Genomic DNA, 12,074 nt, shown 5'->3' with positions numbered 1-12,074 from the left:
ACTGAGCTTGGATAAACAAACTCATTGGGTTGGAAGCATAAGGCATAAACAACAAGAAACAGCATTTATCATGCTCGGTCAGCGTGTGGCCTCACCTCTCCATGGATTCCAGTATATGTTATAAAGGAACTTTCCATCATATCAAGGTAATTATCAATTTCCAAAGACTGTTGATCAAAGTATGAGAGGGACTGCCTGATGCAGGTCTGTGGAGGAATCATATGGATAAAGAGACTTCAAACACAAGGACTGCCAGAGAAATGATAATGAGGACATATATCTGGCTATTGCTTTTGGGAGTTATAGTACCACACTCAGGGAATGGAACATAGGACATACTTGTTTTGGGAGTAATATATACATTATACGGATATCAGAATTCATATATTAAGGCACAAGGCTGCAGGCTGAGTACTTATATACAGGCCACATAAGTACAAGTTGACTTCTAATATCCTCACATTTTACAACAGAGGATTTATTATGTTTTATAATATTCTTTCACTAGTTTGCAGTGACAAATGCCTGAAGATTCACACTCAAGCCATAGTCACTTTCCCCATATTTTACCTTGCTTCGGGCTCGTCTGAAGAGGAAGAGGAGAAACAGGTATATAGGATACACCAATACACTGGTCACCATCCCTACAGCCACCGAATCCACGCTTAGAGGAACATGCTGGGACACAGCACCATCCCTAGAGCACAAAGCAGAGTTCTCATTCACAAACAGCATTGGTCAGCACATAACCATCCCTAGACTTATAACCGACTATTCCAACTACAAATTAATACTTTGGAAGGTTTTTCTACAATTATGGTTCCCATATGGACAACTAAATAACTATGGGACCAGCATCAGTGCCGTAGAGAATAATCAGACAGCTGGTGATACAAAAGATGTTCTGCTTGCCATCGAGTTTAGTGAAAGAGACTCACCCAAGTTCCTTGTCTCCGACCACTCCATACCACACAGCATTGGCACAGAGGAAGAGGAAAATGAGCAAAGCACAGCACGTGGCTCTTTGAACCCGAGTGAAGCGGCTGCGCGGGGGGCGATCCCACATCGACAGCCAAACGTGCTTCTCGGAAACCCCCCGCTGCACCTCTGCTACAAAGATTCTGGAGAACTGCTTCAGCTCTGTCTCACCTGAAGGGAAAGGATAGAGTTTGTTCTGCACGTGTCTGGCCAGAGACAAGACATGGAACAAGGATGTACCAGGAATACTCACTGGCAGCAAAGATCTCTCTCTCTACTCTGCGCCCGCTCTCCTCCCGCCCCACCGATAACCAGTCATTCACCAGGAAGAAGTATTCCTTATTGCTCTGAAGATCTCGAATTATGACATGCTGCACGTACCAGGATGGACTCAGGCCTGAGAGAGAGAAATTAACTGTTGGTTCCTAAATGGTGGAGCCAGGGGCTGTATGTCTTAGTGTTTATGCTACGTAAAGCACTGCACGCACTTGTAATGCTATAGAAACAAATACAGTAGAAATACAGCGTCGCTTCCATGCACAATAGATTGATTTTTTGGACAGACATAATATCAAAGGCTATTGTGATACAAAACTCTATAGTTAGTATAAATATGGGTATATATAATTTATATGAAAGTATGGAGGGGTGTGTGTATGGATGCTGGGTTTTCATTTGGAGGGGCTGAACTTGATGGACTTTGTCTTTTTTCAACCCGATTTAACTATGTAACTATGTAACAATACCTTTATTGTCGTGCCAAAGGCGGATTTTCCAAATGTTCCCCAAGTTCTTCTCTGTTGCAATCTGGAAGATATCCACGCTGTTCCTGTGGAAGGTGTTGTCTCCATCTAGATGCCTGTGCCCGCTCTTGTAATCTACTCCATAAAGACTGATCCCAACGTGTGCTGTTGTACCTGTATCAGAGAAGCAGGTGTATCAACAAGAGCACAATTGTTAGTGTAAGGTAAAAGAACATGTAGAGTTTCTGTAGTCCAATCATTTTTTACTACATTTACTCTACTATTTTTATTCACCTCCATCAACAGAATACACTCTAGAAAACTATTGGCATCCAACAATGACCTACACCCTTCCTGCAACATGACCAATCGTAACACATGCTCAAACGGTACTTGCTACTCACCGGAGCCTCGACCCCATCCAGTCTTCACCAGGACCTTATATTTAAAAGATCCGGCCTTGCCACAGAAAGGGATAACGCCAGCTTTATTCACATCAAGCAGGTCCAGCTTGTGAACTATTATAGTTGCCACTGAGTAGGTGACAAAGCAGACTGCACAGGTGAGTAGGACAATGTAGTTTATTCCAGGGGGAGGAGGCTGCAGAGACAGAAGAGTGGTCAACTGACCCTTAGCAACATAAGCATTACCATACTCCATCTGCCCCTATACATTTCCTTTATTATCCCTTTATTACTATTGGACAGATTTATTTAAGACCAAACTGGAGAACAGAGAAGGATTTACAGGGGTTTAATCTTTTTCACTTACTGGGTGGATAAACATGACTGAATGAGGTGGGACAAACAGGCTGGCTCCGAAAGCGGTGAGGTGCCGGGTCAAACACACTGCTTGGTCCGGTCGGGTGTCATTTAGAGGAAAAACCCCATCTGTGCTCCACTTGTTCTCATTCCCATCGAAGTACTGGCACAGGGATGTGTACAAGCCAACTGTCACCTCCACAGAGGTCCACATGTAGTGATTGGTGATGTTTAGATAATAGTGCCTGGACAGGTCCCCAGTCCTAGAAGTTTAACAGAAGAGAAGGAAATGAGAGGCAATGTCCTTTCCATAAGTTTCTCTGACTTCTACAGCCATACATTGTTCCTTGCTGTCCCCCCTTGATATCACTTTTAATAATTCCACTGCTTTCCCTCTCCTCTTCCTCCATATCTCAAATTTAACAACAGAAGAGCGCTTTATGACCTGTTCCTTTTCTCAGATCCTTCATCAGGCAACCCCTCACCTCCTGACGATATGTATGAGACAGCTGGAAACTCCTACTCTACTAAAAAAGGAATTGCTACACTACTAACAGAAAGAACTGCAACACTACTACCAGAACAAAGTGCTACAGGATTGTAGCATGTCTGTGAGTGAAACAGGCATGCCCTGGGTGAAAAGTGGGTGTGTCTAAATAGGACTCTTCTCATATTCTCTCCTCAATTCATCTGCTCAAATCCTTCTATACCCAATAAATACAAAAGCTGGAACTTGGGGTGCGCAGAAGAGTCTATGGTGCAACAACGGTGTGGCACTAGGCATGTACCTCTTCTGTTTGCCTACCCTAACTCATACAAAAAACAATGTCAAGTAGTTTGATTTGGGTGAACACTGAGGATTGGACCAAATCTAAATTCAACCAAACCCTGGATTTGGTGCATCTCCAAAATCCAATCCAAGGCCTTGTACAAGATGATACCTAATGTCACATAGCATTTACACTGGGCACCGTGGCACATATGACATCAGCAACTCTCCACCACATCTCTGCCCACTTCCATTACCACTTAAGTACTACTTGTAGCATCCACCCAGTGCAAATCATGGCCCTCCCACATTTTTTCAGCTGATGGATATGCACATCCCAACTGGGACAACACATTTCTTAAGCCTAAAATCAAACAGTTTTCACAATACTTCAATCTTTTTCATTTTTCCAAGATACTAAGGAGTCTCCAGTTGTCCTGGTGACCATCATGCCCTGTATCGAAGGTATGGATCACTACCACAATAAGTCTGTACTTAATGTTCTCTTACATTGGCACTAAGAAGAACGTGTAGAGCTTGTGATCCTGTCTGGACAAATCCTCCATCCCAATCTGCTTCATATCAGTGAAATTGTACTGGTTGGGGTGACCAGATTCATGTAAGTAAGCAGTGATGAATGGCTCCGGTTCACTCAGCACATACCGATCTGCATGGGAAGGAAAATCAGTATTGTTAGTTTGGGATAGTCCAGGCAGTTATTTTGTTGTTTGCACGGTGAAGTAGAAATCTTTCTAAGGGTTCAAGCATACGGGCAGATTCAGGGAGATTGTTGCCCCGCAGAAGAGCCGAATCTGCCCGTGTGCTAGCTCCCGTAAAACATAATACTTCCTCATAGTTACTCTGTGCTGCAACTCCACTTGTTCAGCAAAACAAAAGAAAAAGGAAAATATCCCCAGCAAATTAACTGCAAAACAATTTACTACAGGTAGTGGTTACACAAAGTTTCGGTCAATACCCTTTAGTAAGTGTGACACTTGTTGGTTGCTGTCTCCTGTGGCGTTTCAGACCTTTTAGAAATATTTTTATTAGCATGGAGACCTTGCAGGGTGCCTAAACACGTAAGTACTGAGCTCCAGTGAACCTACAGTAACGCATGTAATTTACTCTAGCTGTCTCTATGACATAGGCAAGACTAGTCTTTCTATGTGGCAGTTTATAATGAAAGAAAAAAGGAGAAAATTTTGCACCCAAGGGCAGAAGGAAATGATGCTCTTTATGTCAACACTAAACATTTGCCTAGTGGACTCCAATTCCTGGTTCTGTTTAACGCACTCACCATCAAGGACCACATAGGTGACTTGTATGTGAAGCCTCGCATTCACATTACTGCTATTTGTCTCTATATCCACCTTCACAGAGCGACGGCGTTCTATCGTGGCTACACCAGCTGTTATATTGCGGTCTCCGGTGTTGTTATCAATGCGGACAGTGATGGCCTTCTCAGAGTCCAAGCTCTCGACGGGGATCTGGCTGCCATTGCTGGTGTGGAACTCCATGGAGGCTACCTTGGTGGACACTGTGTAGTCAGTGATAAAACCATAAGGATAGGGGTTGGAGTCCACTTGGAACATGACCTGGATTATATCTGACAGGTCAGGTAGGGCACTGTTAAATCCCTGGGGAATGAAGAACTGGCAGCCTGTCTGGTTACTATAGCAGAGCAAGTTGAGTGGATCAGAACGCTTGCCCCGGGCCAAGATTTCTCCTCCTTGGAGGGTCAGAGGCTCCTCGTTGAGCACCCTAGATTTCATGAGGATCCGCATAAGGTCAGATGAGAGGTTGTACGCCTTAGAGGCCACTGCCAAGGATTTGTCACCAGCACAAAGATTCCCATGTTTGTATGTGGGAGAGTTGGTATTGACCAGGTGAATGAGGTCTCCTGCAATACAGAAATTTCATAAATATTGTCTATTCCTGGAAATAAGCTCTATATATTCAACTCAGCTTTCAAGAAACACAGTAGGCATTCTTTCAAATTCCATTTTAACAGGACACCAGTGGCCCAGTTTGGGACCACAGCTCTAAATTCATTACAAGGAATGTTCACCTTTAAATTAACATTTATATTTGGAAACAATTTACAATTGGTCTTCATTTTATTTGTGGTTCACCTTTTCAGTGGAATTTCAGCAGCTTTGTGGTTGCGAAGTTCCATATTACCCTTGCAACCAGGCAGTAGTTTGAACGAGAAATTGGAATATGAATAGGAGAGGGACTGAATAGAATGATAAGTAATAAATAATGACAATAAAATGGTAGCCTTACAAAGCAATGGGCTACTGGGGTCAGTGAAAGAGAAAGTGTCAGAAGAAGAATGTAAATAATACAAAAACTATAAAGAATATTAAATGAAGACCAAATGAAAAGTTGCTCAGAATTGACCATTCTATAACATACTAAAGTGAACTTGAAAGTGGACTACCCCTATAATATGGGCAATGGCTGACCATTGTGACTTCTTCTGGCAAATTGTCAGCCTATTGGCTGGTGCATTAAAACTGTCCCTTCCACAAAGGTCATCTTATTGGGACTGGTTCCTATTCCTTTGGTCATGAACTATGTCAGGACACGGATGCCCTCTGCAGCCAACAGTTTTGCATGGACACACTGAATATCAGAATAGTTGGCCCACCTTATGGGTAAAAAATGAAATCAACCCAATTTAGCCCATCATTTGGGTGACCGGACCAGGCTCCCCTTTTTTGGACCAGGTCCTTTTTCTATAGGGCAACTAAACACATATACCTATTTACTAAATAGGCTTAATTAGGCCTATTTCTCTCTATATGGCCTAGAATTTCTCATGTATTAAAAGAGACCTGACGCTCTTTACATTCATTTTCTATTTTTTTGTTTTGTTTTCCCACAATTTTTCTTTTTCACAGTAGAAGAATGTCATTTTTACACTGGGCGAGTTTAGAACATCCTACATGGAAGAATCTGTCTAACAAATGATGACAAATCACCCCGCTGTCAATGCAAGACCTCTGCAATCTTATGGCAATAAATCTCTTGGCTACAAACATGTTGGCAGGGGATCATAATTCATACAAAACATTTTGAAGAACATCTTTTCCATGTTAAAAGACTTCTCGTGGCTACAGAGCTGAAGTCTTTCAGACTCAATGACTTAGTTGAAGGCTCTATATCCATGGGTACTTGCCGTGCAGAGTAGTTATATGAGTTCTACACCACAGCAAACATGGGTTCATTGATTTCATTCTGCACCACAGCTCAGTTACTCACAGGAGCCAACACCAATGCAGAAAAAATCTGATTTTTTTTGTTGGTGTTCACTGCTGTGGGTATAAATTTGCCATGCAGAATTACATCATATCACAGTTGAATTGCTGTGCCGTGTCCCAGACACAGATACACCATTTTATGTGAACAGAACTTAAAGACTAAAAAGAATCATAAAGTCACAAAGAATGGTAGGACAACCACACATCTACATGAACTCTAAAGGTGGCCATAGACACAAAGATCCGCAACATCGCCAAACGAGCAGATCTTTCCACGATATGCCATTAACGAGCGTGGCTATATCAGGGGTAATCTGATATTGGCCGAACGATCCGATTACGATGCGCAATGGGCTCCAGCGGGATCGGTCAGATCAAAATCAACCCTGACCGATTGACCAAACGACCGATCTCCGCCAGACGAAAGATGTCGGCACATGCCACACACGATCCGAAAATCGTACGAATAGGATCTGTGTGTCTATGGCCACCTTAAAGTGGACCTGTCACCTACACATAAAAAGCTGCATAATGAAAGTCCTTTGCAAATTAAATATGAAACCCCCAAAAAATTTTTCATTAAAACATCCATACCTGTTATAAAGGTGTTTAAATATCTAAACTGTCAATCAAATATTACCTGCCCCGCCTCTATGCCCGTGGCATAGAGGAGGGGCAGTCAATTACTTTCACTTTCCATTCAGCACTTCCTACATGTCACTGCTCTCCCCACATTCCCCCTTCCCTCCTCAGGCTCTATAATTGTGTAGGGCACTGCACATGGACATTAGGTCCCTCATTCTGGTGCATACACAAGATTTTGGGGTGATACACAATTTCCCTTAATAACTGTGTCCACAAAATGGCTGCTGCCTGCTTGCTGTGATTGTATAATTCCAAGACAGAAGGAAACAAAATTTAAATAATAAATACAGTGTAAGTAAAGTTTATTTTGCTCAACTAACATGATAGAAAAGAATTTGAAATTTTTTCTTAGGATGACAGGTCCCCTTTAAGGTACAATCCACACAGCCACTGAGCACCAAGATACAATCCATATTTATAAATGTGCATCTTCCATGTTTGTTCTTTAATGCCATCCTCTCCAAACCTGCTTTAACCTCCTACTTCTATGTCTCTCTTCCTTTAGTTCTCACCTCTGTCTGCCTTGAAACAAGCCAAAGAAAGTTCTGATTTTATTCCTGGCTTACCCATGATATTAAGGATGTTATCGGCGATGGTGGTGGGGGTCATTGTTCCCTGGGTGGTCTCGTTCTGCAGGATGGACATCATAGTTTCCAGTTTGCTCAGTGTGTGTACTTGGCAGGCTGCACACTCAAGCTTCTTGCTGGCAACCTGAATGGTAAACAGAGTGTAACATGTACTTGCAATCCTTTGCAACTGTGCTTCTTTGTAAGGATATCAGCTGGAGTAGCCTGCTCCCAGAATGCTCTACATCACTCTACATCTCAAGTAATATTCTTACCGTGCACTGGGCCAAAGCTGCAGCAATCTTTCGTATGTCATCGACCGTATTAACTTTCAAAGAAATGAGGGCTTCTGTGATGTTTTGGCGTACAATATGGAGGTCTGGTTCATACGGCTCCACTCTTTCATACTAAGGAAACATGAGGAAGACACAAACCTAAAGTGACATGGGATAAGGTGAGCATGCTGCAATAGGCACTTGGCCTTCTATGAGGAGGATGTCTCCAGATTCATACTGCAAAAGCACTACACACCACACACATTAATGTCTTAGTTACCATTTAAACGACTCAATGTCTTGAGCTACAATCCCCTTAAAGTCTACTTTCATTTACCTCATTAAGAATAGTGATGAGAGCCAAGGAGAACTCGGTGACGTGCTGGGGGTCACCCTGTATCAACAAGCCATGCAGGTCGGTCTCTGTCAGGTTCCTCATCCAATGAGTAAAGCTGCTAAAGCCTTCAGGGACAACAGGCAGTAAAATATTCATGGACCTGTGGAAAATGGGGGCAGCAGATGAATGCATACGAAAGTCTCCCAGCTACATGAATGTAATAGACTGATACATAATTATAATAACACAAATCATTCAGTACTAGGGTAAGTATAATTGGGAATGCACTAAATCCACTGTTTTTGGGATTAGGCCAAATCGCAAATAAGATTCAGCCGAATACCAAACGGAATCGGATTCAGTTCAGCCAGGCACTTGGATTCGTCCAAATTCAAATCCTGCTGCAAAACACAGAATCCTGCCTGAATCCCGAACGGAATCCTGGAAAAGGTTTATTCCTAAATTAAATACCAAAATAGACACTTAAATACAAATTATATGATAATAATAATAAACCAAATACATTTTCTTCCTGGGGAGGTTGGCTCATTGGGTGGAGACAGGGTTCCACCTTTGAGGTAATGTTAAAGGAGAAGGAAAGCTACCAAGGCAGTTTATTGCCAATAGATGACCCACAATAGTGCAAGCTATAACACTATATTTGTTCTGCTGAATGCTTTACCCTACCTGAGTAAACAGCTCTAGAATCTCTCTCTGTTTGTTTAGGATAGCAGCTGCCATGTTATCTTGGTGTGACATCACTTCCTGCCTGAGTCTCTCCCTGCTTACTCATAGCTCTGGAATCAGATTACAGCAGGGAGGGGGGAAAGGAAGGGGGAGAGAGGAGCAAACTGAGCATGCTCAAGCCCTAGCCCTGGAGGTTTAAGCTGAAAACAGTAAGTCTGATACAGAAGCCCATGAGTACACAATAGAAGGAAAGAAATGTGCTGTTTCTTTTAACAGAGGACTCAGAGCATGAATATCTTGTAAATTATATCCTTATAAACGGTGAGTTCTGATGTCATCAGTTATAAACAGTGAGTTCTGATGTAATTTCTGTCACATGACTCACTGAAATTTGTGTATTATAATAAATAAAGTACCCCAGTTGCAAAATATGAGGCTATTAGAAGTTACCTTGGAGTTTCATGACCTGTATAAAAACACTCGGCCTTCGGCCTCGTGTTTTTATATGGTCATGAAACTCCTCGGTAACTTATAATATCCTTATATTTTACAAGAGGGGGTACTTTATTCACTATATATATATATATATATATATATATATATATATATATATATATATATATATATATATATATATATATATATATATATATATATATATATATACACTGCTCCAATAGGAATGTAGAGATATAAGCTAGTAATCAAGGTTGCAGCAGGAACACATCACGTAATACTTTCCACTGAAGACACTGTTTATACTGTTCTACCTACTGGTTTAAAGCCACGGCGGCTGCTCCCTGCTGGTCCTGCACCACCACAGACACATCAACTGCAAAATCCGACTCGTGGAATCCAGTAGGCAGATGGGTGCTGTGTTCTGATCGGCTGCCCTTGTACACCCAGAATTCATCACAGTGACCTGGCTTGCAACGTCTCACTATCAGGCTGAACACAAGGGAGCCAGCCTCATCCTCTGCATCCCTCCAACCTGTAGAGACAAACACAGGGTGTAAGAGCAATTCTATAGTATATATAAATATAGTAATGTGAATAATACACAGGAGAGGGGTGTTTTGCCTACTTCTGTTTTCCACCGCAGAAAGCACCCCATGTGGCAGTGCCTTAGCGTATAATGGCCCTTTAAAGATCTCCCAGGCTCAAAGACGTATGACTCTTAAAGGGGAAGTAAAGTCTAAAATAGAATAAACCCAGAAATGCTGTATTTTGCATAATAAACATAAACTTACTGTACCACAATATTTTGTGGTCACAGCCTCATTGCACCCTGCCTAATGATTTTAAAAATAGTGGTGAGCACAACTTTCCCTTGTTTGTTATAGTTTATACAGGAGCAGTGACCAGCTCCATGTTGTAGCTCCCACCCTTCCCAAATATAGTCAGGTGATCCCACTGGTGTCTAATAAAAGGGCAGCCAAGTTTGGGAGTTTTACTTTGAAAGCAGCTAGTAAGTTACGGGTAAAACTTTGTCCCTTTGTAAAATGAAGCAATATAATTCTTAATGAATCCGATGCAATTTGAGCGCAGGACTGGCCAGATATGGGATGACTTTGACGTAGTTGGCAGCTTAAATATATTGCAATATATGGAAAAACAATCCCTGTTTTGTTTAAAGGGTAAGGCATTTTTTAGTAGCTGTATGCACAAAATGTCTCTGTCTTAAATATATTGATAATGGGTTGAGTGCAGAGGATTCTTGTATTTGTCTTACTGCACCACAAGCCTAATCAAACAAATGATTTATGCTTTCAAAGTTGGCCACAGGGGGTCACCATCTTGTAACTTTGTTAATCATCTTTGCAAGACCAAGACTGTGCACATGCTCAGTGTGGTCTGGGCTGCTTAGGTATCATCATAAATTATCAAAACAGCAAATAATATCTGCCAGAAGCCGAAACAGCAAGACTGATTAATAATCAGAATATACAGACTGCACTGTGTCCTGTGTTGTCATGTAATCTAATTTGGATTTTATAGTTTTTGTATTGTTTAATGCAAACTTTCTTCAACTCTGCAGAACCAGTGGCGGCAGCAAAATAATCCTCCAAATAGAATCCCAGTTTATCTCTACACAGTCACTGACTGCTCTACAGGGAAACAAACAAAGATGCTTGAGTTCTGCATGGCTGAGAAGGCAGGGGCTCCCCCTGCTGTTCATAAGTATGATTGTTTCCCTGCAGAGCAGTTAGGGACCATCTGACAATTTCTATCCACAGCAGTAAATGAAGGGAGAATTTCACTGCATACAGTCAGGTTTCTTATAAAAACGGTACATATTTTTAAATTAAAGTATATTGGAGATAGGTTTCTTTTTCATTAAAGAAAGTAAAAATGGGATTTTTTTGCCTTTACATGGCCTTTAAGGTGGCCATAGACGAACCTGTCAAATTCTCGAGAGGTAATTGGGCACTAAATGATCGTTCACCTAACGATTTTCATCTGACATCAGTTAGGAAATTGATCAGTCAGGTTCGAAAATTTTCATCTGTCACAGTGAAATGTATTCATTGTCCAATTGTTTGCTGGGCCAGGCAGGCAGCTACCCACTGTTTCCTGGATTCAACTAGACTATATTGCTTGAAAAGGCCTTTTTTGTCTACGGACAAATTGTGCATTTAAACAATTGTTTCAGGTCCCACGACAACGACAAGATCTTTTAAAAATCGTAAAATCTAACTTTACACTTACCTGTGCACACAAAACTGATCTTTCTGGACAGAGCATGAACGGCCCCGTTGGGAGATATGGTACAGGAACCCCCAGAAGGAGGGCTGTTTGGGAGCAGATCGATAGAAGCAAATCCCTCTTCCATGGAAGGGTGAACGACACGAAGAGTAAACGTGTATCCTTGCCCATCCTTCAGCGCTCCCAACCTCAGTACCAGGTTCATCTGCTGGTCCCCCGTAGATGTGGTGCTTGAGTCTAGTGGAAGGGTCTTGTTTTCAAAGCTTTGTGCTGTCCATCTCTGCAACAGAGAAAATGTTAACCAGCTCAGCAAGAAGCTCTGTTTTATAAAAAAATGACAA

The 12,074-nt window shown here is 41.8% G+C and overlaps 1 protein-coding gene across 1 annotated transcript in view; it reads right to left on the bottom strand.

Annotated features, from left to right (window-relative positions):
* Window positions 1–12,074, bottom strand: part of pkd1.L (polycystin 1, transient receptor potential channel interacting L homeolog) — a 100,388-nt gene that overhangs the window by 10,189 nt on the left and 78,125 nt on the right. The window contains exons 18-31 of the mRNA XM_018236581.2: window positions 11,737–12,013; window positions 9,802–10,018; window positions 8,341–8,500; window positions 8,004–8,135; window positions 7,729–7,873; window positions 4,549–5,151; window positions 3,762–3,918; window positions 2,493–2,745; window positions 2,126–2,321; window positions 1,725–1,895; window positions 1,232–1,375; window positions 939–1,149; window positions 571–697; window positions 96–206 (exon numbers count right to left, since the gene is read on the bottom strand). Of these exons, the coding sequence (XP_018092070.1) occupies window positions 96–206; window positions 571–697; window positions 939–1,149; window positions 1,232–1,375; window positions 1,725–1,895; window positions 2,126–2,321; window positions 2,493–2,745; window positions 3,762–3,918; window positions 4,549–5,151; window positions 7,729–7,873; window positions 8,004–8,135; window positions 8,341–8,500; window positions 9,802–10,018; window positions 11,737–12,013 (2,904 nt within the window). The remainder of the gene's footprint in view (window positions 1–95; window positions 207–570; window positions 698–938; window positions 1,150–1,231; window positions 1,376–1,724; window positions 1,896–2,125; window positions 2,322–2,492; window positions 2,746–3,761; window positions 3,919–4,548; window positions 5,152–7,728; window positions 7,874–8,003; window positions 8,136–8,340; window positions 8,501–9,801; window positions 10,019–11,736; window positions 12,014–12,074) is intronic.

The sequence above is a fragment of the Xenopus laevis genome, chromosome 9_10L (assembly GCF_017654675.1).
Source record: "Xenopus laevis strain J_2021 chromosome 9_10L, Xenopus_laevis_v10.1, whole genome shotgun sequence".
Taxonomy (NCBI): domain Eukaryota; kingdom Metazoa; phylum Chordata; class Amphibia; order Anura; family Pipidae; genus Xenopus; species Xenopus laevis.
Note: the sequence above shows the minus strand (reverse complement) of the source record. Positions and strands in the feature narration are given on the sequence as shown.